The following is a 26,044-nucleotide window of genomic DNA, read 5'->3' as shown; positions in this document are numbered from 1 at the left end:
AGGGATCATTGCAATGTTTTCTGATACTACACATGATTGTGTAGTATGCCTTTAGTGCCACCAGGTGGAGAAATGGCATCATTAGAGTAGGAGAAGTAAATATTACCCATGAATGGATTTGCTGTGGTTTTATTTTGTTGCAAAAACTTTATTTCAGTTGTTTGACTTTATTTTTATTTTGGAATACAGGAAACAAACAGTGTCAGTTTATATTAGGCAATCCTCCAGCACTTCCTTTCATTGAAAACGTCATGATGTACAAAACACTCTTTTAGGCGGCAATATTTATTACACTTGTGGAAAAAAAATACCTCTAGTATCATTACAGAGCTTTGGGTTGTTTATGTCAATACAATATATTTATATTACATATAAAAGTATACATACAAATATCATTTTTAAATGGGGAAAAAGGATCCCCCTTGTTGTTGGTCAAATAGAGGCATTAAATACCAATATTAATTTCCATTACTGGTTTTCCAGCTACAATATAAGAGATAGCTTATAGCCCTTTCAGTCCAGGTTATGGCGGACCTTCATAGAGCAGGTCTTTGCACTGCCTCTTTTTTTGAGGGTCACCAACCGGAACATTATCAGATAGAAAATCTCACAGATGTTGAGCACAATACACAACACGGACGCGCCCACCATGAAGTAGGTGAAAATGGTCTTCTCAGTGGGCCGGGATATGTAGCAGTCCACCAAATTAGGGCAGGGACTGACATCACATTGGACCTTCCTGGGCAGCTTGAAACTGTCATAGATGTAGTGGAGCAGGTAGAGAAACGTGATCTCAAAGGTGGTTTTAATGAAGAGGCTAATCAGGTATGTATACCACAGGCCGCCGTGCTTTTGGCCTGGGTTGTCGTACAGGTGCCTGTCACCACCGTGCTTTGCTTGGTATTTGCGTTCCCGATCTTTCCGGTAGGCCACGTGCAGCGCGACCATGAAGGAAGGGCAGGTGACGAAGATCAGCTGCAGAGCCCAGAGGCGAATGTGGGAGATGGGGAAGAAGTAATCGTAGCAGATGTTCTTGCACCCAGGCTGGAGGGTGTTGCAGTCAAAGTGTCCCTGGTCGTCAGCCCAGACCCGCTCGGCAGCTACCACGAAGACCAACACCCGGAAGACAAAGACCACTGACAGCCAGATTCGCCCGAAGGCAGTGGAGTACTTGTTGACTCCACTGAGAAGACCCTGGAGAAATTTCCAATCCATGAGTTCAGCTTTGATTGGATTTGAAGTCTGTAACTAAATGTTGAAGGAGGGGAGTTTTTGAAATCTGAAGAGCTACAACACAAAAAAAGAGACAAAGACAGAGTTAGGAAAATATATCCAGAGAAATACAAGGTTTAGATGAAAACAATATATATATCAAATCTTCATTTATTTAAATATTCTGTATTCTGTTCCAAATATCTCACTGGATATGTTCGATAGTAATGATCTTTTACGATCAAACCGTTTGTTTGACAGCTATGAAACCTTAACTCCCTCCCTTTAAACTTGTATTTAAGTTTGAGTTTAAGTTTGACACTTTGTGAACAGATATCTTTTAATGATGAATGATAAAGTTGTTAAATACCTAAACAGTTTGCTAAATGTTCTATCAACCTGCCTCCAAACATCAAACTAAATATAACCAACCCAAAATATGTAAATCCTTTTGACTAAAAAGTATTAGCTTACCGTAAGAAATCAGGTCTTCCAGTCAGTCCATCGTGTCCCCTCTCTAACTGTGGGAATGTGTTCAGCAGGCAACCTCTCTCCTACTGTGGGTCTCTGATAATGACCTACCTCAAAAATCAAATCTTGGCCATAATCTTAAGGCGTGGTCACCTTTGGCATCCATCCCAAATATACATTTAAAAGTCCAACTACTTCCTGTCAGCATCACATAATCTTAAAACAGACCTCCAAGTGCTCCACTTTTATGTTGGCAGTTGTATGAAGGGGTACCTTAATGAAATTGGTAATTAGAGCAAAACTGTTTAGAAAAAAGAGACACATCAGTGGCTTAACTGAACAAAGAAAATGGATGCAATGTGAATTAGCTTGAATTAATAATGGTGATACGGAATAATTAGTAACAAGTACACAAAACCACATTGAGGTGTGTTAGTCTATCACATTCCTCTACAGGGGCCTTGGTATCAGCTCCAGTAGCCATCTGGTATCTGTAGATATGCCCATTTGTTCCCTTTGATTAATCAGAATTAAACAGGGCCACCACCTACAATATGTTTGTGCAAGTACTCTCTAAAACCTTTGGTACTATAACACACCTGAGATATGGGGGCCGATACCGTAGAATCAGATAAAACAAGCATTTGCGTATTCATTTCATTAGGTTAGCGGTCACTGTTAACAGCAAAGTTTTACGACACTGCCCTTTACAAACCAACTCTCAATCGCTGTTCTGAAGTAATGCAGGATTCGTCATCAAACTGTGACTTGTAGGAGTGGTGGTTTAATCAACTTTTGTCAATAATGTTACTCCCATGAGTAACCACTTGTAGATTTTGTACCCAAGACATCTTTTTGCAGTATCTAGTTATCCATTTTTAATTACTACTATAATACTGCACCCATTTTTATTTCCCTTGCATAGTGTAGGGTAATAAAATGTGTTCATAACCAAAAGTTCTTTTTTTTTACAGGGATTAAAGAGGAATAAATATCAAAGCAAATTTGACAGGGTAGTTTCTATTTCAGAAAATATCGTCTTTATTTCTCGTTCAAGTTCATGACATAATGTGTGATTGTGAAGACATATTTGCCAGTTTCTGTCCAAGCACTGACACTGCAGCTCATGATAAGTTGAGACATTTTCATTCTGTGGTCATACAGATGACACAATTATCTATAAAAACACATAATCATATAAATAGACAAAGTGCAGTAAATCAACTTTAGTGTATATTCGTTATTTAAGTTGACAAGCCTTTAAAAAGCACCAACAAACATACTTTTGATATAAAAAAGCAAATGAAGACCTTAAAGACAACATATCCTTTAAAGCCACTAATATTCTGCAGATAAACCTAGCTGACAAACACAAAAAGCTACCTTTTGCATAGTTATTTTCTCACAAGTCAAAGTCATAAAACACACGTCTCTTAAGTGACTACTATGTTGTACGCTGGGGCTGAACCCTCGTTGCTAGTTTCTCCGTTCTCACTATCGAACATCTTGGCCTTCTCCGTTACCGGCTCTTTGAAAGCTGAGTTCTCCTTCACTGTCGTAGGAGTCCTGACCATCTTGAAGGAGTTTTCTCTCGGTGAACCACGACCTGCTCTACAGCACTCCCAGAACCTCTTCCCACACAGGTAGAAGACCTCGCAAAAACTGAGGAAGATGCACACGAAGCTGGTCACCACCATGAAGATAGTGAATATCTTCTTCTCTGTGGGCCTGAGGAATAAATGGTTGGAAAAGAGACAGAACATGTAAGATTAGTAGTTATTCAATCAAGTTCAACCATTGGGATTAAAGGATTTTTAACTATTTAGAGCCTCTTTGGTACCCTTACCTTGCGATGTAGCAGTCCACCACATTGGGGCATGGGTCGATGTTGCATTTCACCAACGGTGGGAAAAACGTGGCCTCATAGATGTAGTAGAGTAGAAAGACAAACACACCATCCACTGAAATCTTAAACATCAGGCTGAGAAAGTAGGTCCACCAAAGACCCCCTCGCTTCTTCCCAGTGTGATCATACAGAGGTGTACATTCTTCTCCGTGCTTCAGGCGGTGTTTGCGCTCACGCTCTTCCCGGTAGGACACATGGAGCGTCACAAGAAGGGACGGGCAGGTGACAAAGATCAGCTGGAGAGCCCAGAGCCGGGTGTAGGCGATGGGGTAGTAGTGGTCATAGCAGACATTGTGACAACCGGGCTGCCGGGTGTTGCAATCAAAGTCCTTCTGCTCGTCACCCCAGACCTTCTCACACGCCACCAGGAAGACCAAGAGCCTGAAGATGAAAACGATGGCGAGCCAGATGCGACCGAACGCCGTGGAGTATTTGTTGACCCCGCTCAGGAGGCCCTCAAGGAAGGCCCAGTTCATGGTGTTGTTTCAGTTGTCAAGTTGGATCACATTGATGAAGGACAACCGCACAAAAATGTTGCAGACACTCTGCCGAAGACTCAAATACAGATGGCTTGGACACACACTGAACTGAGCAAGTGAAGCACAAAGGCAGACTAATAAAGCACTTATTACTTCTGCCTCTTTGGCACAGGTCTAAGGGGAGGGAGGGATGCCGAACAAAGCAAACACAAACTCATTCCTTCTGCAGTCACTAGTGGAACTGGTGAGAGCAAACACCTTTATTAACAGGCAGGAGAGAGAGGCAGGAAAAATCACCAATGCTGTTTAGGGTACTACACATTCCTGTGACATTGAAATAAACAGTTGGACATTTTAAGGGAGATATCCTTCTTTGATTTCTTGTTTGGAGCTTTATGAAAAGATAAAATGCATATGTTTGGAAGTGGCTTAGCCCAACTATGTCTAAAGAGGAGAAAAAATTAACCTAGAACCTAGAAAGAGAATATAGGCTAGCTACACCCTCATCAGCCACTACTTGTAATTGTACTTTAATGGAGTATTTCCATTTGATGCGTCTTCATACTTCTACTCCTCTACATTTTAATGTAATTTAATCATAAAAATGTGGACAAACTCTTCAAATTATTTTACAATTTTCAGATAGGTCAGATAGGACTTTGTTCGTCTACAACAGTTTTGATGTAACAAAAATACCATGAAATGTCACATATAGACAACTGTACAAAAAGGCTATTTTTCTGCACAATAAATACTTTTACTTTTCATACTTGAGTACATTTTGCTGACGAAACCTTTTACTCTTACTTAATTAAGATTTTTAATGCAGGACTTCTACTTCTAATGACTCTTTTGACAATAATGTGCTGGTACTTTTACTCAAGTAAAGCATCTGAATACTTCTTGCACCTCTGGATATAGTGTAGGATCGTTGTTTTCTGTCCAAACAACGTTCCTGAAATGTACTTTCATGTTGGCACATTGTGTTACATTCAGCTATGGTGTTTCCAGTACAGTATAACCGGAAATCATATTTATATCTCTGCTAGCTTGACAGTGGTATCGGGTGAGGGGTCATAAATTGAGACAGACTCCCCACATTTGCATACACTATTTCCCCACTGCAAAAGACAATATGTCCCTGCATCGTCCACCCTCTGTTTGTTAATTCACAACAGGACCGAGCCAAGGAGTTACTTTCTTTATTGGGCTTTGGCTGGACCGATACTTTCTCCACAGTTTCCCCCATCTCCCCTTTCCGTCCAGCCGGCTGAGCTGCTCTCCACAGCAACGGGAGGTAAGGGAGCGACAATCCGATGCTAGCTAATAGCTAACGTTGCTAACTAGCGAGCTAACTCGTTAGCAACATGCTATGTCCCAGACCAGTCTAGACTTAACACACACATTGTTTGCTTGGTGCCACGTTGATCTGTGCAGGTTTTGAAGACAGCAACTCGTTTTTAGTACTGGCTGGTGGCACTTCAAAAGTGCAAGTTTTAGATAAGTTGTTAGCCAAAACAAGACTGAAGTGTCAAGTTGGGTAGACTAATTAGTGATGCTTTATTGGTCCTTCAAAATAAGAGCGCAGTCTCTACAGCGATTTTAGACAGCGCGAGAAAGAGAAGTAAATGCATCAGAAATACCCTGTTGGAATTGCGCTGAAAGAACTTTCTACACATTTTAAAATATATTTGCTAAACACGGCATTAAAGTTTAAAATAAAATGTTATAAAATAGTGATAGTAGAATAAATCAAAAATGTTTAAATACACACATTTTATTAATCATAATTTTGTTTTTATGCAAGGTAGGTTTTCAAATACACGTAGTTGACTTTGGTATTTAAGTAAGATAAGGTAAAATTCCCAATATAAATAGTGGTATAAATATTATTAAACTTCTTATCATAAAACTATTATAATTTCAGAGAATATAAATATACAAGTTATTCGGAAAATGTGTATGGTATGTTTGAATTCTAAGATGCAGTGCAGTTTTAAACACTATGTGTTGCTTATGTTTGATTTAAGTTTGGTTTTATTAGTCAGAGCTGTCTGGAATATGATCTGAGTTAGCATCTGTTAGCCTCCTAAAACATTGCTTTATTCTGAAGGTTTCATTGCAGTACTTCCGCTCTTAACTTCACTCACACGTGCTAACTTTACGCAACAAGGCAGCGAGCAGCTATCGATGGGAGGCTGGAGCTCAGGGGAACCAGCCAGAGTTGACGGCGTTAGCTTAGCCAATTTAGCTTTCTGCCAGCGAGTCATCTGCTGTTGTGGGTTTGCCAGCATGCTAATAGGGGCCGCTTAACCGCAACACACTGCAGCAAGTCTCCTGTCTCTGTAGAGGTCCAGCTGAGCCATGCGACAGTGGTGTGTCCCCGCCGCGACCCCTCGCTCTGAGCCGCTCCCGGGGCGCCTGTCTGTGTCCCCTCCTCCACCAGGTAAGATAACCTCAGTGATCGGACGGGGTTTCACTTACTTTTACAGTGAAAGCTCGCTTTGTTTTGCACTAAAAGCACTCATAACATATCAAGACTTGCTGTATATCTGATTGCAACCTGTCCTGTAAACACACATTATAAAATGAGCTCGTGAGGCAACTTTGTCCTGCCTATAAAATAAAAAGTACATACAGTATTTTACAGTACTGGAAGTGACACATCCTAAAGATCCTCAACTCCTCTTGGAAGCCGTGGAAGTTTTTGATGGAAGTAATTATGTGCAAAGTACCTAGTTGAAGAGTGGGTTCATAAGACAGACAAAAAGTATGTGCTGTCCCAGATTTCTATCTTTTTAAATATGCAAGGTCATAACAAATTGGTTAATTTTTTTAATTGAGTTTAACGTGATTTTCACACTGTAGCCTGCACAATGCTAAGGCAAGGATTCCTACTACAACCATGTGCATGACAGGCAGGTAAATGCCATGAAAAGGTGGATGGATGGATGCATATGACTAGGCTGAGTGGACCTGATGTTAGGTTATGTATGCAGGGGTGATCTTACTTTAATTCCCCCCCTGGACAAATGTAGCAAGGTTAGCCCCAAGTGTCTGTGCCAGCCAAGTGTTTGAAAGTGTGCCAACTTTTTCAAATGACCCAAGGGTTCTTCAGAGGAGAATGCAGTCTGAGTTTTTCCCCCCCTATAACTTCAGTTTTACACACCACTCTTACTTATTTATTTGGGATTAACATTACCAAAGTAATTTAATCAGATTTGCATTTAAGAGATAAGTAAACCACATCAAAGGACGAGTAGCATTTGAACTCAGCTTTTGAGTGTCTGTTTTTATTTGGGTTTTCATCTATTAATAATCCTTTCATCTTTCACAAGTTTGTCTCCAGTTCTGAAGAAGTTTGTGGCACATTCTCTAAATTTAATATCTATCAAAGGTGGAGATAAATATAGCCGTATATGTCCTGGTAACAGTTTGTGAAGTCCCGGGATGCTGTTTATCTGGTGAAAAGTAAACTAAGCATGCACACGTTTGGGGTAATATCAATCAATCAATCAACGATTACTTATAAAACCCAATATCACACATTTTACATTTGTCTCAGAGGACTTTACAGTTTGTCCAAAATAAAAATATACCATCCTCTGTCCTTAGAGCCTCACATCGGACAAGGAAAAACTTTATTAGATCTAAGAAAATAAATGAAAATGGATGAAGATCATTGTCTCAATTGTGACATCCAAAGAAAGCACACAGTTAACGGGGTGTTAGAAACCTCTGGGAGAGCAACAGAGGAGTATTAATAAACCTGGTTCATATTCACTTACAAAGTTGGTCTTGTGTTTCCTTCATAAATGCCCGTGTCAGATTCACTCTGACCATTTATCCGCAGATGCCCGGATGGAGTGCTGCGAGGTGGAGCCGCGCTACACCATCGAGCAGATCGACCTCCTGCAGCGCCTGCGTCTCTCCGGCATGACCAAACCTCAGATCCTCCACGCGCTGGAGTCCCTGGAGAGGCTGGACTCGGACCACCGCCCGCCGTCAAACTGTGACTCCCAACCCGCCCCGTCCAACAACACCCCCGCCGCCGCCGCCCCGGCCCCGTCCTCGTCTTCGTCGTCCTCCTCCTCGCTGTCCCTCGCCTCGGCCACCACGCAGACCTCCGGGCTGGACGGCGCCGCGCTGTCCCCCAGCAACAGCTACGAGGCCTCCCCTCCACCCCTCTACCCGCCCAGCGTGGCGGTGCAGCGCTCCTTCAGCTACGACATGATGGGCGAGGAGGAGTGGGACCTGGAGGAGAAGGTGGAGGAGTACATGAGGTGAGGACGTGTTGGAGGAGGTCTTGGGGTGGGCCAGGTGAAGAGTCCGGTCCTCCTTCTCAACATTCGTAGGAGTAAAATTCTATCAGGTTCAAAAGAGGTCACGTAAGATTTAACTACGTCAAAGACCCCGGGATTATGTTGTTAAACACTTGTTGTATTAGCATTTTTATAGCTGGAGCCTTCTCCCTGATTCTTTGTTGTAACTTTTTTTGTTTTTACACATTACGTTTCCGTACACGTGTCCATGGCCGGGTTCCCTGCACTACATCATCCGACACTTGACCTTTTTAGTTTTCTAGCACAAGAGCGGGGAGTTTTTACTCTTGTCCGATTCGAACGTAACTTTGTACCCTCTTTATTTCAGAGAATGTGAGGAATAGTTGACCTGAACCTACAAAAGGTGGCCTTTTCGTTTTACCTTGACGCTCTTATTTCCACAGTTTGTGAGGCCTTGTTTCTAACCTAGTGTACACACACACACACACACACACACACACACACACACACACACACACACACACACACACACACACACACACACACACACACACACATACACACATGCTCCTAACATTAATTAATGATCCTGTAGTACAACATTGTATTTAATGCAACATATCCTACTACAACAGGAGGAGGAAGGAGGACAGCAGGAGCTCAGTTATAATAATAATGATAATAATGATAATTTATTATTATTATTATTATTATTTTATTATTATATGTCTTTATTGATGAGGACTCTGCAAAAATATACATTATTCTCAACAGGAGAACAAACTGTATGCCAGGTTATAGCTAAACGCTTATTTCCATCTGCAGTCTCTGGGCAGGAACACATAACACATATTAAATACAGTTCATAATGCCTTTCACACAGGAATAAAACAGATCGAATACAGATGTATAAAATATGTAAATACTAGTACTTTTGTCCAACTGACATCTTATATTGAATCAAATTAATGTTGGCAAGACTGGTGGGAAACAGTGCGAAATGTATAGTATATGCTTGAATACGAATGAGATCCTCAAAGCTGAGGAGATTGTATCGGGATGTTAGATTGCATTGATGGTGTTTTTAATCATTTCTTATCCAAAACTTTTGCGGTTTTAAAGAATGTTCACCGGTTCCGGCACAGTCTGACGTGCCTGAGACCGGCAGGTAACACGGTGTTGTTCGAGAGAACGGCGGTAGAGACTTTTATAACATCAGATAATGACAGCCTCACTCCCCCGAGCAGCAGGCTGATTCTCCAGAATTCGAGCGGAGTTAATTCAGGTCAGGCGTTCGGGGATGGCTGAGAAAAGAGAAGCAGCCGTGAGCACGGTTAGTGAGGGCAAAGGCTGCCTTTTTAACCACTGAGTGTAACCGTTCCGATGTCTTCCTACAGGAGAGACAGCAACCTGGTGAAGGAGGAGATCAAGACGTTCCTGAACAACCGCAGGATCTCTCAGGCCATCGTAGGCCAGGTGACAGGTACTGTGCTCCGTCTGGGAAAGTTAGGAAAGTTACTAAACTCTACAAGGACACATGATAAAGAATACTTAAAGGGCTGGCAATCTTTGAATGTCTCTTAATTGATTGGAAATGTATTCTGTAAATTAAAGACGTTTTCTCGGTGCATTCAGTAAAACGCCCACTCTAATCAGGTTTACAGAGTGCCAAGGCATTCAGTTGAAGGTGTTTTTGCACTCATATGCAATAAAAACACAACTGACTTTGAATCTAACGGGTCACCACTTAATTAAAAGCTTCACTTAACGTTCTCCTTCAAATCTAACAAAATAAGGCATTGAAAGTGTAATTAAGGCCCAATGTTCACTTTCCCTGTACATTTGATTTAGTTTGATTCAGTATTTTTGACTAAAATGACATTTAGTTTAATTTATTTTGTCATATTTAGTTGCCTGTTTTTTTTTATTCGAGTCTAGTTTTAGCTGACTTAATGTGGTATGATTTAGTCGACTAAGTCTACAGTAGATGTATTTGTAGTCCTGGTTAACCTGTTGTTATTATGGAATCGTTTGGACATGCAATAAAGGAAAACCATTTAACTTATGTAATAACAAACATATCTTAAAATTAAGTACAGCTGAATCGGATGTGTCAATAAAGTAGATTTTACTTTTTGTAATCATAAATTAATTCTTATTTATTATTAATAAGAATACATGACACTTATATAGTGCTTTTCTAGAAACTCAAAGACACTTTAACAGAGTAACAAAACAAAAAAAATACATAAAGAAACAAACAAAAACAGAAAAGGGGGCCGGGGGGGGTGTTGTTATTGTCTTGTTTTAATAAAGAAACATTTCTGCTGAAAATGATTTGCAACTCCTCTGGATTCTCCTGTAGAATAAGAAGACCGCTTCGTAAAAGATGCATTGTGAATGTTGAACGTAAATGGTCGCACCACGTGGAAGTGAAAGCTGTTCTCTGTCATATGATTGTGAAATGGCAACACAAATATGTTGACACTAAGTGACAAATAACCATATTCAGTAATAATTGTGATCGTCAATTTGACCGTAACGGTGCAGCAGAACGCTCACTAACGTAAAGCAGCAAATCACGTCCTCAATTAAACCCACTGATATCGGGACGTCTTCATTAGCCCAACAGGAGTTTCTCAGCGCCTGGCTCCGGGCCGATCTCTCAAACCCTACTGTTAGTGCACCGAGAAATAAATCAATGTCTGTAAATGAATGTGAAGGGAGATAACGTGCCTCTCCTCCCGCACGCAGGTATCAGCCAGAGCTACATCTCCCAGTGGCTGCTGCAGCAGGGCCTGGAGATGAGCGACTCCAAGCGCAGAGCCTTCTACCGCTGGTACCTGCTGGAGAGGAACAACCCAGGTGAGGGGTCACACCAGGACCATATTTCAGATAAGGTGTTGAATCTGACTATTGCAGAGCAGAGGAGTGGGAGGCTAGATCATTACAAGTGTGATGGATGTGCAGGACAGGAGGAATGATCACGAGGAAGCGCCTCAAGGTTGGACGTCAGGTTAATGATGATAGATGAGGAAGGAAAGTTTAATAAAAATACCTTTTTTTTCTGTGAATTTGAACCACTGCTTGCTATTCTTCCCCCACCATCTCTTTACTCCCATGCACCTCCTCCTCCTCCCTCTGCATGGTAAAGCCACACACACCTCTAAACATGCTAACCCCACTTTGGTCCTCAAAGTCAAGCAAGGACAGGATGAGACAAATCTATAATTTCAGAGAAAAGACAAATGATAAAGGGAGAGCTGTCACTGGAGATGAGAATCAATGAAATAAGGCCTTCTGGTTTGGGAATGAAACTCAAGCGGGTGAATGCCGTTTGTCTGCACAGGGTAGAGTAACAGATTGGGACGGTGTTGACCTCTCTATGTCCGAGATACAGGGAGAAATTAATAAAAATATTGGTATGGTTTAACCGACGAAACCCCAAGATCTTTCAAGGACTCTTTTTCCTTTTCTTTTCCTTCGGTCAGATTTTATTCGTGAATTTAACTCCTGCACCATAATTGCAAGAAGTGGAGTGAGCTTAAAGTGTGTTTTGTTCAGTTTTATAGATGAATTTCTTTGATGATCTCTTTTGCAAATGTTTGGTCGGAAGAAGTGGAATCTATAATGTACAAAAAAAGCCCAAAGTGTTGCCAATAATTGGGAAAAAAGGGTGTATTTTGAACTATTTTACCACTTTTACAGGAAATATTTATCTCAAATGGTTTATTTTCAGCAAAATATTAATTCAGACATGTAGAACTAAGCTGAATTTTAATTCAAAGCTTGTTTTAGGCTTGGATTTTGTTATTTCTCATGACAGAAATGCAAGATTCTTCCTGCTTTTCTTACTCGGACTGTTGGAAATTGGAGAAATGGGTCATACGTCTGTATTTACAGATTCTGATTTGGATGAATGGTGCATTTTTGCGATGGAAAAAAAAGTTAACATGCCTTTCAAACCTGCGGATGGGATGTGGGTTTCAGGAGGTGAAACAGCACTCTAACTACCAGAGATGCTCTTAGTTTTAATATGTTTGTCAGACAGTAAAGCACGGTTTTAACAGATATGATAAGCCGCCGATGGACCCTCTGCAGACCCCGCTGTCTTCTTTCATCTTTATCCTTTATTATATTTCCCTAAACCCCCCCAAAGCTTTGCCTGAGCCCCTGTGTAGTTCTCAGCCCTGCTGCTGGAGGTGCTCTGGTGCTGGTTTTCATTCCTACATGGCTAACATTTAACAGTGATACTAACAACCTCTCAGCGGCCACAATGCTTTGCTTCTCATAGCCTCCTATTGACCTGCCCATCATGAATGTTAAAGAAGCCGTGCTGCTCAATCCAATTGACTTTGAATTGGCGGAAACATTGAAATATATTACAAAGCAGGCATTTGTTGTTAAATTGTGACTGAAAAACTGGCAGGCAGGTCTACAGGAGTGTGTCAGGTAACCCAATTAACTCAATTTCCAATTAGCCTAATCTGGTGTCACTGATGGCTGTGGCCTGCCTGACCGCTGGTTTTGTCCCGACTGAAGGGCTGAGGTGGAGTGAAAGCCAGCACAGCGTGAGTCCCATGTCCAGGACCAGGGGGGGGGACAGAGACGTGACGGTAGCAGGGGCAAGTGGCAGCCTCCCCAACCCCAACACCAACCTCAACCCCAACCCCAACCCCGTGTGGAGCAGGCAGAGAGAGCTGCTGATGCACCTGCTGCCGTGGTACACTGCTGCCGCCGCAGCCGCCCAGGCCCAGCCAGGTAACTCCCTGCCACCCCCTAAAGATCTCTCCCTCCTCCCTCTTCCCCCCCTCCTGGCCTCAGCTGCCTGCCATAAGGGACCCCTGCTCATCAGCCCACCTGCATGTTACCCTGTAGCAGCTTTAGTAGCTTGGGAAGGATGCACATCTCAAATGACAGTTAAACTAGAGGGTTCAGATCAGAATGAAGGAGCTCCATGCTAGTGAAATCCTCTGGATGTATTCACTTTTTATTTAAGTCCATGTTTATGTGAGACACAGCCATCCCCACCTTAGTACATGACCTTTTGAGTACAGGAGAGACTTTTGTTAAGGTGCCAGACACACACCTGTTCTTTGTCAGGCGAGCTCCCATCAGATAAATCCTGCATGTGCTCTCTTGTTCAGGGGCCACCTTATCGATGCGCTCCCTGGTGAAGGAGGAGCCTGATTGGAGGACGGGGATGATGTCAGGAGACAGAGCAAGCATGGTGGGGGGGCCGCTGAGGCTGCGCAGAGGAAGCAGGTTCACCTGGAGGAAGGAGTGCCAATCCATCATGGAGAGGTGAGCAGCAGAGGGATGGCTTCACCTTTACGTTAGATTTCTATTAAACCTGAAAATAGAGATTTATTTTGTATTAATTGTAAACTGTTGAGGAGGAAATGTTACCCCCATCCTAAAGGTTTCTCCCATAAAATGACTTTTTTTGAGCTTCATTAATAATGAAGATCTTGGTAGCTAAACTGAACTAATGACTACTGAGACAAGTGAAAACATGAATGTAAAAATACAAACACATAGAAAATGACTGACTGAATTAATTCATTTATCATTAAAAATGTATATAAACAGAAAGTGAAAAAATAGAATTAAATGACTTAAAAGTAGAACAATGCAATAATAAAAATGAGGAGAAAGGTAGTAAAGCGATATCAAAAATCCAAGTTAAAAATAAATATGTATAAAAATAAGACTTCTCTTCCTTCGAGATAGTTTCCATAATAATAGAAATACCTATTTTATAAAGCCATCCTATTTGTCCACTCCCGTGATGAAAAGATTATTTAAAACTTGACAAAATATCACTTTTAAAGTATATTAAAACGTATAAAAAATATGAAACTTCATGCATTTAATTTCGGTTAAATATTAGAACTGCCCTGTTGATGAAAATGTCCTTTACTGTGGTAGCCTCCTGCAATTCAGATACAAATGCTACTCTTTCTTAGGTATGTTATATCTCTTCCTCTCTGTAACGTATTAGTCCCAGAGAGTCAGTAAACCAAACGGATGCAGAGAAGGAGGCGTATGACTCCCCCGCTGCTGTGAGTACAGGCTGCAGTCTGAGCACTCTCAGTAATAACAGCACACTCACCAGCAGACCCCCCGATTACGCAACTCCACTGCAGTGCTGATCCTCATGAGCTAGTTCAGACACAAGGACGATACAGTAGAGGTGAAGATGGTGTGTGTGTGTGTGAGAGAGAGAGAGAGAGAGAGAGTAGACAGGATAGGGCATCGCAGAGGGTGAGATGAAGAGGAGGCTGGGGAGAAATTGATCCCTGCATGTTTTGTAATGTGAGATCATTTTTTTTCCAGCCTTGGAGGGATATAAAGATGTGAGGGAGGGAAAATTGGACAGAAAAATGGGTCTTTACCTGGATATATACATTTCTGTTGCTTACCAGAAAATCAATGTCGAGGCCTAAGAAGAGAATTAAGCATCCAACTCTTAAACTGAGCAAATAATCCACTTAAAGCATTTTTAATTTCCCCTTCTCCTGACGTCTCACTGTATAAACACTGCCCTTTCTTAAATCGATACCAAAGGGAGATGAGGTGTAAAATACCTTATCTGATGTAACTGTTTCCATTCCTGTGGATCTCTTCCAGCTTCTTCATGGAGAACCAGTACCCGGATGAAGCAAAGAGAGAGGAGATCGCTAACGCCTGCAACTCAGTCATCCAGAAACCAGGTACTGAAATAAAGAGAGGCTGGTTCCTCTGAGAACATTCATAGGACAGCTGCTCAGCATGGCTTTGATAAAGTGTCTGAAATGGTATTCTGGATACGTCCTCCAGGCTGCAAGCTTTCTGAGTTTGAACGTGTGACGGCATTGAAAGTGTACAACTGGTTTGCCAACCGTCGGAAGGAGATGAAGAGAAGAGCGAACATCGGTAAGGACCTGATAACTTTACTTTTGCTTTCCATGCAGACCGATAGATACATAGATAGATGCTTTAAGAATCCGCATTTACAGGGTCATATTAGTACTTAGTGTCTCTCCTGGGACATGTCTCCATGCTTTAATGTTCAAAAAGCTCTTTATGTTTCTCATACTGCCTGTGCTGCAGCACCTCTTATCACCCTCTGTCTGAAACCAGAGCCCAGTCTGCTCTGATTGGCTAGCTGGCCGGCTCTGTTGTGATTGACCAACCGCTTAGAGATGTCCTGCCCCTTAGCCACGTACAATGTTGAAGTGTGATGTTCAGAGTCCCAGTGATTTCAGCCTTTGCAGACCCTTTACATGCACAAAAAGCTATCTAACATATTCCTATTTCCTCTGTTTCCATCTCTTTTCCTCTGCTTTCCCGTCCAACACAACCAGAAGCTGCCATTTTGGAAAGCCATGGAATTGAGGTGCCAAGTCCCAGCTGCCACTCCAACGGGGAGGAGGGAGAGATGCAGGAGTTCGCCGATCAGGTGAACCATCGGTTCTCAGAGCAGGTAACTCACCTTGGTGCCGCTTAACCAGTAACATGAGGAGAACCAAAACAGACAAGTGGTAGGAGGAATCATTGGCTTCGTTCTTGATTAATTGAATCACCGTAATTGAAAGGGAACCACATACAAATTAGGACCACACAAGCTATGAGAGCCTCTCACACTTAAATGATTTAAGTAGACCAAAGGAAACGTATGTTTTATTTCCAGAATCCCATCATTTGATCAGTTTCTCCACTTCAATATTATACTCACATGCCTAGTTTTAACCCCTTGTGTAATCCAAAGTGTAAATCCAGATGTTTTCCTTATCCAACAGGAAGAGAGCTCTTCCCACAGGATGGTTGAGGACTCCTCCTCATTGGCTCCTGCAGAGGTCACCGCCCTGCCGAGCCCCCCCGCTCAGGTTCTGGATCAGAAAGAGGAGGATTCAAAAAGGGAGACTGTGGACGAAGAGTGACCAAAAGCTGGTGGATCGTCACATTTGAATCAGAGGAAACGGAAAACAATAAGTGTCTCCTCCTCCTCACATGTAGGGGTCTTTTTGGGGGGCTTTGGCACCCAATAAATGAAAGGGAGAAGGGGGCCCCGGATGGTAAGGAGGCCACTGTATTTATCAACAGTAATCCTGCTTATATTAATGGCAATATACAGTATATATATATATCCATATATAGTGCATTCCAAGATGGTATTAAATTCCTTAGAGGGAGAAATATGTAAAGGATACCTCGCCCGTTTGAAGCTTTTCTTTCTCTCGCTACACGCCTTCTTTTTGCCTTTTCACAGAGTGGTTGTTTGGACTGTGGTGACATGAGAGTGCTGAGCCTGCAGGTCAGGTGTGTGTTGCTGTGGGAAGAGAGAGAGAGGTGGCTTACTTCTAGTTTATGGTGATTTGAACGCCCTCTGCTTGCGTAGAAAGTCTTTGACCCCGCCTCAATCAGTCGATAACGTGCTGTCGCTATCAAGTCCGAAAAAGCCCTGAGGGACAACTGGAATCTCAGGTAAATCCCCCAAAAGAAACGGTGGATCAAGACAGTGGAGGATTGTCTGAACACGCGCTTTAATTTCTTCATCTTAACCAAAACAGGATGTGTTATTTATACCTTTTTATATTTGCAGAACAAGCCTAGGACAATATATCATAGTCTCTCTTATCATCTGTCGTCTTTGTATTACTGAATGCTGCTGTTCCCTCGTTTCTTTTGTATTATAATCCTCTTTCCAAACGTCTCACTCCTCCTCTCAGCCAGTGAAGCTAGACTACACTCACATGTCTACTCAGATTGTTTTTTATGTTAACGTTTGAAATAACGCTAAAACAAATGTGATCAAATACGTAATGCTACATGCTAAAAGCACCTTCTCTGTTATCAGAATAAGCTAAAGCTTAAGCTCCTGTAAGTTTGTATGACTGCACTTCAAAGTGGATCTCACTATAATCGAAAGAGGGAAGCAGACTGAACCTGCGTTTGGGCCTAGACATGTACATAAACAAGCCGGAGATCACACACGTCTATGGGTGCTTTCCTTCACATTAGCACTAAATAGTTATTTGTCAAACTTGAATAGCTGACTCGCATAGTCCCCTGTATTTAAGGGCCAAAGGCCTCGGCGGGGAGACTCCCTAAATGTTCATGAAATGGACGAAGACGCTTGTTCCTCTACCGTGTTACCTCCTAATGCCAAAGCTATGCCAAGGTAGAGATGAGCTCGATACGACACTATAGATAAACCGAACATAGATGTGTTTATTTGCTCAGTACAACACTAGCCAACTCTAGCTTACCTCAGAATATCTGTGTCATGAATGTGTTGCAGGCCGAGCTGTCAGGAAGTGGCAGCTGCCTGACAGTGTTATGTAGCATATATGACGGGGGGGGGGGGGGCGGTGGGGTGGGGGGTTAGCCGTGTATCTCTAACATGTACTCACCTCAGACAGTCCGGTCGTCCGGCTTTGGACTCAAAGCTGCACGCCGGTTCTGATTATTACGCTCCTCTCTATCTGCTTTACCTGACAGGAAAACAATAACAGTAATAAAATTGTAAACAATGGATGTGGTATGTCTTGTTTCTTTTTCTCAGTGATTTCAGGTTTTAGATAGCAGGGTTTTAGGATGGTGTGTCTGGCACTGCATTCGTAAAAAAAAAAGATATATATAATTGATACAACCGGTGATTAAAGCGGTAAATATACCAGAAGAAAACCCTATTTCAAAAAATTCTAAATATGTTTTCTTTGTGATAATAGAATTAAACCTTTGCAAGAAAAATTCAGAAATGTTCTAAAGGGTAAAATCTCAAATGTGTGTTTTTAAAAATTCATAATTCGTCGAGAAAAACTCAAGAGTAAAGTCACTAATTTACATAGCTTCATTTTAGGTTGTAACAAGCTCATCACCCAATGTGTTTGAGTGTCCTGTAAATGTATGACTTTAGAGTTAGAAATTCTGTGTTTTTTTTCACCCACCTCTCCAGCTCACTTATTTATTTACTTTAGGCCCTCATACCCTGTCAGAGCCATCAGCTGGTGTCCAGATGTTCAGAGCTCCGAGTTCCTGAAAAGAGTCACGTCACACTGGAACAAGTTAGCCTCTCTGCACGTGTTGAATAAGTATGAATAAAATAATAGGAATAAATGAATGCTAGACAACATGTATTCTGTAGTACATGCTTCAGTATTTCCTAATGCATTCAGGTCTGATGTCAGGAAGAGTGCCAGTGCTGTGATGACGTGGAAGAACGCACTCTGAAGATGATGTCTGCTATCAGGTATGGCTTTCAGATAATACATGCCACCCTAATCCCATTTAATTACTACAAGATGAGAGTTGAACTTCTTTACACCTGATGTGACCACATGTTACCATTCCCTGATGTGACATGCTATTCAAGATAAAAACAGACGATACACAGCCCTGATTTTTTTCCCCTGGTTAATTGGAATCCAATTAGCTTATCTACAAAAAAACAATCTCTAGAAACTAAAACTATTAGTTCAACAGCAATCAAAAATAAGCGATAAAGGACTTGGATAAAACGTAATAAAAGCAACAAACATAATGGGGGAAAATAAAAGGTAATTATTAGGTAACAGTTTATACTTAAATATGTTTCAAATATTGTTGTTGTTTTAATTAAGAATTGTATTTGTGGTGAATAAACACTAGACATGAGGTAGTGTGGTCTATTGGTCCAGGGACAACTCTGGGATTGTAGCCTACATGCACACAGCCTTGTCTAACACTCTCCAGGTAAGGGAAAACCACAAACAGCGTAACACAGCCTCTTTAAATGACCGCTGCCTACTTCGGGGATGCGTTTCAAATTGACTTTCTTTTTTCTGGAGAGAAGATTTCCGTTCCAAAAAAGATGATCTAGTCTCATATTCGTGCCTCCCCCACTCGGTAATTGATTTGTAGTTGCACAGCGCAAAGGACTTGGCAGCATGCTTACAGTGGAGATAAACTTGTCTCAGGAAATTGCCATTTAGAGAAACATTAGCTGTTTGTTGCCCTCGGACACAGCAACGTAATGTAATGACATCAACGTGATAGAATTTGCCCCAAATCCCTCGGAAAGCTGCTGCGTGCTCAAAGTTGGGCCTCGAGGAGTTGGAGATACTCCAAATGCTTTTTAATCCACTCATTAAATGTGTGTGTGTGTGTGCGTGTGTTTGCATGCTTGCAAGCCCTTTTCTACGGGTTGTAGCGTCCCTAATGAATGCAAAGTAAGTGAACTGTGGTCTTTCACTGCTATTCCTTCCTTAAACCACTAGAGGGAGACATTGTCCACCATTATGTTTTACCCCTAGGATAAGTGGAGTTGTTGTTACCATATTTAAAAAAACAATGCTGATCCTTGCTATTCATTTTAGACCAATCCTATCTGAATGCATCATTTATTTTAAATTTGTATTTTGCTCATATTTGTTGAACATAAATTTGGAAATTTGTAAAAAAAAAACCACTCATTTGTTTTGGCCCTCCTCACACTGGTCTACAGAATAAAACAATATGATGAGTGTCAGTATGTGTTGCATTCACACTGGCATATTTGCAATTTAAATGAGCGATTTCCTTCTCTGGCACTCCAACAGTGAACAGTCAGTAAAACCCCGACCATCTGCTACATTTAACAGCCTGAAGCAAACTCTCAGACTCACAGCATTTCAGTGTGTCTTTGTTTGGATCTTGGCTAATTCTTTACTCTAATTATGTTGTGCTAAGATATGATTAAAGGTGAGTTAGGTTTGTGAATGCAGGGAGATTGGTCCACATACTGGTCGGTTACATTTGTAGCACGATGGAGAAGATACCGTACGTCCTGCTGCTTTTAGGCCAATCATTTTGAGCCTCCAAGCTCCAGATATACCTTTAAACGCAGCATGACAAGGCTAGTGCTAAGTTATGTCCTCTGTTCATGCGGTTGTTATTTCATACCTTTAAGTTTTTGCCATTGGTTGGACATATCTAATAGTCTGAAAGTGTAGTATCGGGCTCTGAACTTAAAATGGGCTTTTTTCACATGTTTTTGACATTGTATAGAATGAAAAATGTACCAAAAGGATGTGCCATCGTTACTCCGCTGTTCCTTGGGTCTTCAGTGGTGCGACGCAGATCAGATGAAGTTGTTGACAAACTTTAAAGGACAGACAGACAGAGACTTCCTCCATATTGTATAATTATATATAATCAATAAGGAAAATGATTGCAGCCCGAGAGGAGGCATAATCTGAGCCAGTATGAGACGTTCTGATCCAAAAAGACTTGGTGATGGACACAATTAGATTAGCAGATTAAGGTATAACTTGCACAGCGATCTTCCTCGTCTTTATAAATAAATAGAGAATAAATGAAGGAAATAGCTAAGCTAGGCTAATCACCTCGTGGCTTCAGTTTTACACAGATGTATTTATTAGTGGAATGAAGGCGTTGTAATTCTTTTAAGATATGATTCATTTTATACAGTTTGTTCTTATTCCTTGTATTTAATGAATAAATTACTTTTCTCTTTTCAGTAGACCATGTAGGACAGAGCATGAGAGGCCACACACACACACACACACACACACACACACACACACACTCACAAAATTGCATTTGAATCTGTCCATGTTGATATCCACAAACCTGAGTGCTGACCTTTTTTAAGGCACACAAACCCACACACACATAGACACTTACACATTGATAAAGCACTGTGCACGAGAACCTCACACACACACACACACACACACACACACACACACACACACACACACACACACACACACACACACACTTTGAGTTTTGACCGCGTCAGGCTTTAAGACCCCCGCTGCTCTTCTATCATTCATTTCCTCAGAAGTGTTTTTCATCCTCTTTTTCCCCGTTGAAAACAGAATTCATGACCCGTCACCTTTTCTGCTGACTGCACAGAGCGTCCGCTGCCTCCGTAAATGATTTCCCGGCTATTTTAGCTGCCCCACAAAACACTTGATGACACAAGTTGCATGAAAAGTATGCAATTCAATTTGTCAGTGGTTATTACTTTGTAGCTCGGACAGTTCCAGTTTTGTTTTGATTACGGGGGTTTTCTGTCGAGTTGGCTGTCGAGAGAGGGGAAAGTGTTTATTTCTCCCCCCCCCCAGCCCCCCCACCTCTGGAGATCTATTAGACATCCCCTCTTGTCTGATTTTAAATTCCATCTCATTGCAGCCTCACCTTTTAGCAAGGTGTCCCTTTGTGTGGCGAGAGAAAGGCGGTGAGAAACAGAGAGGAGTTTCAGATGGAGATAAAGGGAGGAAGGGAAAGGTTACCTTCAGACTGAAGAATTCTTTGTGAGTGTGAGAGAAAATTCCATTTTCTCGTGTGTGTGTGTGTGTGTGTGTGTGTGTGTGTGTGTGTGTGTGTGTGTGTGTGTGTGTGTGTGTGTGTGTGTGTGTGTGTGTGTGTGTGTGTGTGTGTGTGTGTGTGTGTGTGTGTGTGTGTGTGTGTGTGTGTGTGTGTGTGTGTGTGTGTGTGTGTGTGTGTGTGTGTGTGTGTGTGTGTGTGTGTGTGTGTGTTTTAAATAAGGCTCCAGCACCAGCCAAATAGGTCACTTGCCCTTGAAAGAATGACACGCCACTCTATGAGGAAGATTTTTACCATGCCCTATTTCAGAGGACAAATAAAAGGAAACACACACACACACACACACACACACACACACACACACACACACACACACACACACAAACACACTGTGCCCTGAATCTGTCAAGGGTCTCGGTCCCCCTTCTTCTAGTTAGATATGAAATTACACAAAGGACTTGTCGCAACATCACCGAGCTTCTTTTTTTCTTGCCAAACTTATTCCTGCCATAATTCAGAGCATCCCTCAGCGGCACCTGGCAACTTTTCACACGAGCAATGAGTCAAATAACGGGAGGGAAACTGGTCTCTCCTCGGAGGCAATTACGTGTTTTCCCTTTTCATCGCTCTTCCCCTCTCCTCCTCCTCCTCCTCCTCCTCTCTGGCCCCCGTGACTTTTTCTCTTTACTCTTCCCATCATCATTCCCCTCAGAAAGGTTACAGGAGAAAAATGCTTTCATGTTGAGAGAAGCCCGACCTGAGGTTACTGAAATATCCAACCAGCCGTCAAATTTTCAAATGAGACACAAACGACAGCTACACTTTTCAAACCTTCTTCATTTCATCCAGGGAAGGAGTTTGCGGAGGCTGTGAGCAAACATTTCCCGGCATGCATTCACAGTGGGATCTACCCAGTGAAGATTCAGCACTGTAGGCCATCTAGCTGAAGGGCAGATTTCCGGTTTTCCTGAGCTTTTTCTCACTATTTTGCCAAAATAATCTTCCCATTACTTCCTCAATTTATTTAACCAATACAGACTCACTCCCCAGAAACCTGCTTTGATGCACATTTTTATAATTGCGCATAATAAAACCTGTAACAACCTGAATGTAATGGCAACATTTTGACAAAATCTTAAAATATCACAACAACTTTTGGACTGATTTAGTGATTAAGTACATTTTTGATGGGTAGAGTAAGAAATTCAAAGCTCAATTTTAGCTCAGATAATTGTCATTATTACAGTTTCACAATGAATTACATTTAATAATGACTTGTGCAACACTCAAATGACACATAGCACAATACTTGCCTGAAACACCTCCACTGGCCTCTTTTGTTTACTTCTATATATGTGACATCACTACGTAACACCCACGCTTCTATTGGCTAGCGCTCCAACAGTTTGTTCTTCATTGGCTAAGGGGTGGGACATCTCTAAACAGTTGACCAATGTCAACAGCCATCCAATCCGAGGCGAACATTAGAGCCACAAGATAGAAATATGAAGCTGAAAATGGGAATAATACACACAGTCAAACTACAGTCATATCTTCTAAATATAAGAAAACCATCGAACACTGCAGGGAGAATCTGTGCTCCTCGGCCCTTTGAGCTAAACACTCCCTCATTCCAGTCCTGACTCCAGTTTCCTCCACCAGTTTATTGAAATTCAGTTGAGGACATGCTGGGCTCTTTGATGCAGAGACCCATTTTTGATGTTGCTGTTTTGACCCTGCAGTCAAAAAGCCAGAACGCAGCTCTGTGCATCTTCCTCTTTTTGCTTTTTTCACCGATCGATCTGCTATCAGCCTCTGGCGGTGACACGAGATTTGCCGCGTACAGAAAAACATTTGGTGCAGATGTTCCAACATGTAGACCGCTAGAGCTGCTCCATCTCAACTTCATGAAGCAAAACAATGGTGTGACACATGATGCATTACAGAGGAATAGGATCATGCACGCTGATGGAAGGTTTCATCTCCAGGTTTTTGGTTTTTATGCTTTTTATCTCAGAGCAGCAGGCATAAAAGGAACTAGTTTTAAAGTAATGATGCAATGAGTGAGTACATTTCTATGACTGTCGCAAAGTATGCCATGGCATAAAGGGCAGGAGCTACTGTGTGCGTGTGCGTGTGTGCGTGTGTGCGCGTGTGCGTGTGGATGACTGTCCTCCTTCATGTGGCCGCTGCACATCATCAGTGGAGTGAAAGACAGCATTCTGGCATCTTTTACACTCCAATACACAGGAGAATAAATTCCTTCACAAGACCAATCCTTTTAGACACACACACACACACACACACACACACACACACACAAACGAATATTAGGCAGGAAGAAGTTGCTGAGAAGTGAGAAGCCGTCTAAGCTGTTGATCCTGTTTGCTGCTTTGAAATTTTCCAGGAAATCTTCCCTTTCAATCTTTTTCACTGAGGGATGAGCGCGTGGCGGAGGAGGCTGGCTGAGGAGACGGGGTCTTATCTGCTGCGGGGCAGAGAAGAAGTCTCTGAGTCTCAGGTGTCCTCTACCAGTGAGCCTAAACTCATATGAAACAGCGGGTGGCTAGAACATGGACTCATGAGAGGAAGAATCTATGAGTGCCGCTTTAACACGGTGTCTAAACTGTAAGATATCTCGAGATTTAGTCAAGAGTCAAAGTCAGCTTTATATTCATACAGTACTTTATATAGATTCACAAACACACTCAATAGAATAAAAAACACAAATAACCGTTCAAAGGTATGCAGGTTATATTAAAATGTACAGAATGCAAAGAGATATTGTCCATAGCAGCGTAAAAAGTGACTGTTGCTGGATTTTTTCTGTGTGTGGGGTGTTAAAGTCCAGGTCCAGTGGGGGCAGGGTGGAGAGGTGGGATAGAGGGGAGAGAGTTCATCCTCCTGACAGCCTGGTGGAAAAGCTGTTTTTCGGTCGGGTGGAGCTCGACCTCAGGCTGCAGAACCTTCTCCCTGAAGCCAGGAGGGTGAAAAGGCAGTAGGAGGGATGGGAGGGGTCACCCACAATGCTGAGTGCTTTTGTTATAAATGTCCAGGAGTGATGGGAGTGAGGCACCAATGATCCTCTCAGCAGTGTTCACGATGCGCTGCAGGGTCTTGCGGTTGGATGCTGTGCAGCTTCCGAACCACAAGGTGATGCAGTTGCTGAGGATGCTCTCGATGGCGCCTCACTAGAAGGTGTGCATGATGGGGGTGGGGGCTCCTGCTTTCTTCAGTTTGCGGTAGAGGTAGAGGCGCTGCTGGGCTGTCTTGGCGAGTGACGTGGTGTTGTGGCTCCAGGAGAGGTCCTCTGTGATGTTCACCCCCAAGGAATTTGGTGCTGCTCACCTGCTCCACAGCATTGTTAGTGGGTGGGGGTGTTGAGCCAGATTTTGGTCCAACAAGTCCTCTTCCCTCACTCCCACAGGACCTGAACAGCAGTGTCCGTGGTACCTGTTAGCTGAGGTGTGTTCCTCTGTCTGCACATGTGTTTATCGTCTTGTAATCAGAATAAATCCTGGGGTTTTACAAAATCGTGTGAGCTCTTTCTATAATCGTGCGGGGAAAAGTAAAGAGATGGATGGATAGAGTCTTCCCAATGACCGCTAAACAGACTGAATGTTGATCAGTGAAGTTTCCCTTTGATCGACGAACAAAATGACTGTAGATTTGTTCTGTCAGCTGACCGAAGAAAACCTGAAGCGAATCAGTTTGTATTTTCTACCTTTGTAACATGACACATACACTTACATGTCTCCTATGATGGCACTGGTCCTGCAGCTCTACTGTATAAGCATTCAAAGCAGAAACTCTGCAGCAGAGGAACAGAAGTCTGCCTGTTTGTCCTGCTTGTTATTTGATCCATTGGCTGCTCCTGTGTGCTGACCTGTGGCTGTATGCACTGCACACACCCAGCTGACCCCCTTATTTCTGACTGTGCTTTTGACCTCCTCCACAGGAGCGGGCTGAAGTAGACTGCAATGCGCAGGCACTGACGCTTCTGTTGGGGGTCCGTGGAGAAAGCTGTGCAACCCGTCTGAGAGAAAGCGCTACCTTGGCGTTGTGCACCACTAGAAATGAGTCCTTAAACCCTGTTACTTGTCTCAAAGTCAACATTTCTTTGCAGATAAGGTTTCAAATTATTTCAACTTTGACCTGCTGTCCTTTCAACGTGTAACCAATCAGATGAAGCAACACAAGCTAGCAAAGGACCTAACCACAGAAACTAAACTTAACTGGCTGTTTTCAAAGCAAGGCACTACCACACAGTGAGCTAAAATGCAAAATATTTGATGAATACAAATACCTTGATGATGACACAGCCAACATTTCTGTCACATACCGCGGGAATTGAAATCTTCCAGGACACGTTGACCGGCACCAGTTTGCTACAA

General features: G+C 42.3%; 3 protein-coding genes across 6 annotated transcripts; 1 reads left to right on the top strand and 2 right to left on the bottom strand.

Annotated features, from left to right (window-relative positions):
* Nucleotides 1-113: 113 nt before the first annotated feature.
* LOC134875321 (gap junction beta-3 protein-like) lies at nucleotides 114-1,827 on the bottom strand. The gene is made up of 2 exons (XM_063899849.1): nucleotides 1,687-1,827; nucleotides 114-1,287 (listed from the first exon to the last, which is right to left on the bottom strand). Exon 2 carries the CDS (start codon nucleotides 1,213-1,215, stop codon nucleotides 514-516), a length of 702 nt encoding a protein of 233 aa, XP_063755919.1. The 5' UTR covers nucleotides 1,216-1,287; nucleotides 1,687-1,827; the 3' UTR covers nucleotides 114-513.
* Nucleotides 1,828-2,700: 873 nt separating this feature from the next.
* Nucleotides 2,701-4,200, bottom strand: LOC134874424 (gap junction beta-4 protein-like). Its single transcript, XM_063898426.1, has 2 exons — nucleotides 3,530-4,200; nucleotides 2,701-3,411 (listed from the first exon to the last, which is right to left on the bottom strand). Exons 1-2 carry the CDS (start codon nucleotides 4,063-4,065, stop codon nucleotides 3,117-3,119), a joined length of 831 nt encoding a protein of 276 aa, XP_063754496.1. The 5' UTR covers nucleotides 4,066-4,200; the 3' UTR covers nucleotides 2,701-3,116.
* Nucleotides 4,201-5,134: 934 nt separating this feature from the next.
* On the top strand, nucleotides 5,135-17,871 carry zgc:91944 (uncharacterized protein LOC436941 homolog). 4 transcript variants are annotated; one of them, XM_063900149.1, is made up of 11 exons: nucleotides 5,135-5,365; nucleotides 6,418-6,514; nucleotides 7,922-8,351; nucleotides 9,749-9,834; nucleotides 11,106-11,216; nucleotides 12,894-13,112; nucleotides 13,499-13,655; nucleotides 14,985-15,067; nucleotides 15,174-15,269; nucleotides 15,701-15,819; nucleotides 16,136-17,871. In XM_063900149.1, the coding sequence occupies exons 2-11, from the start codon at nucleotides 6,433-6,435 to the stop codon at nucleotides 16,274-16,276; spliced, it is 1,524 nt and encodes a 507-aa protein (XP_063756219.1). In that variant the 5' UTR covers nucleotides 5,135-5,365; nucleotides 6,418-6,432; the 3' UTR covers nucleotides 16,277-17,871. The 4 variants fall into 4 exon arrangements, with proteins under 4 accessions (XP_063756219.1, XP_063756220.1, XP_063756222.1 ...); XM_063900150.1 differs by lacking the exon at nucleotides 5,135-5,365 and having other exon boundaries at nucleotides 5,379-6,514; nucleotides 15,704-15,819; XM_063900152.1 differs by lacking the exons at nucleotides 5,135-5,365; nucleotides 12,894-13,112 and having other exon boundaries at nucleotides 5,379-6,514; nucleotides 15,704-15,819.
* Nucleotides 17,872-26,044: the final 8,173 nt, after the last annotated feature.

Source organism: Eleginops maclovinus, chromosome 13 (genome assembly GCF_036324505.1).
Source record: "Eleginops maclovinus isolate JMC-PN-2008 ecotype Puerto Natales chromosome 13, JC_Emac_rtc_rv5, whole genome shotgun sequence".
NCBI classification, from domain to species: domain Eukaryota; kingdom Metazoa; phylum Chordata; class Actinopteri; order Perciformes; family Eleginopidae; genus Eleginops; species Eleginops maclovinus.
Note: the sequence above shows the minus strand (reverse complement) of the source record. Positions and strands in the feature narration are given on the sequence as shown.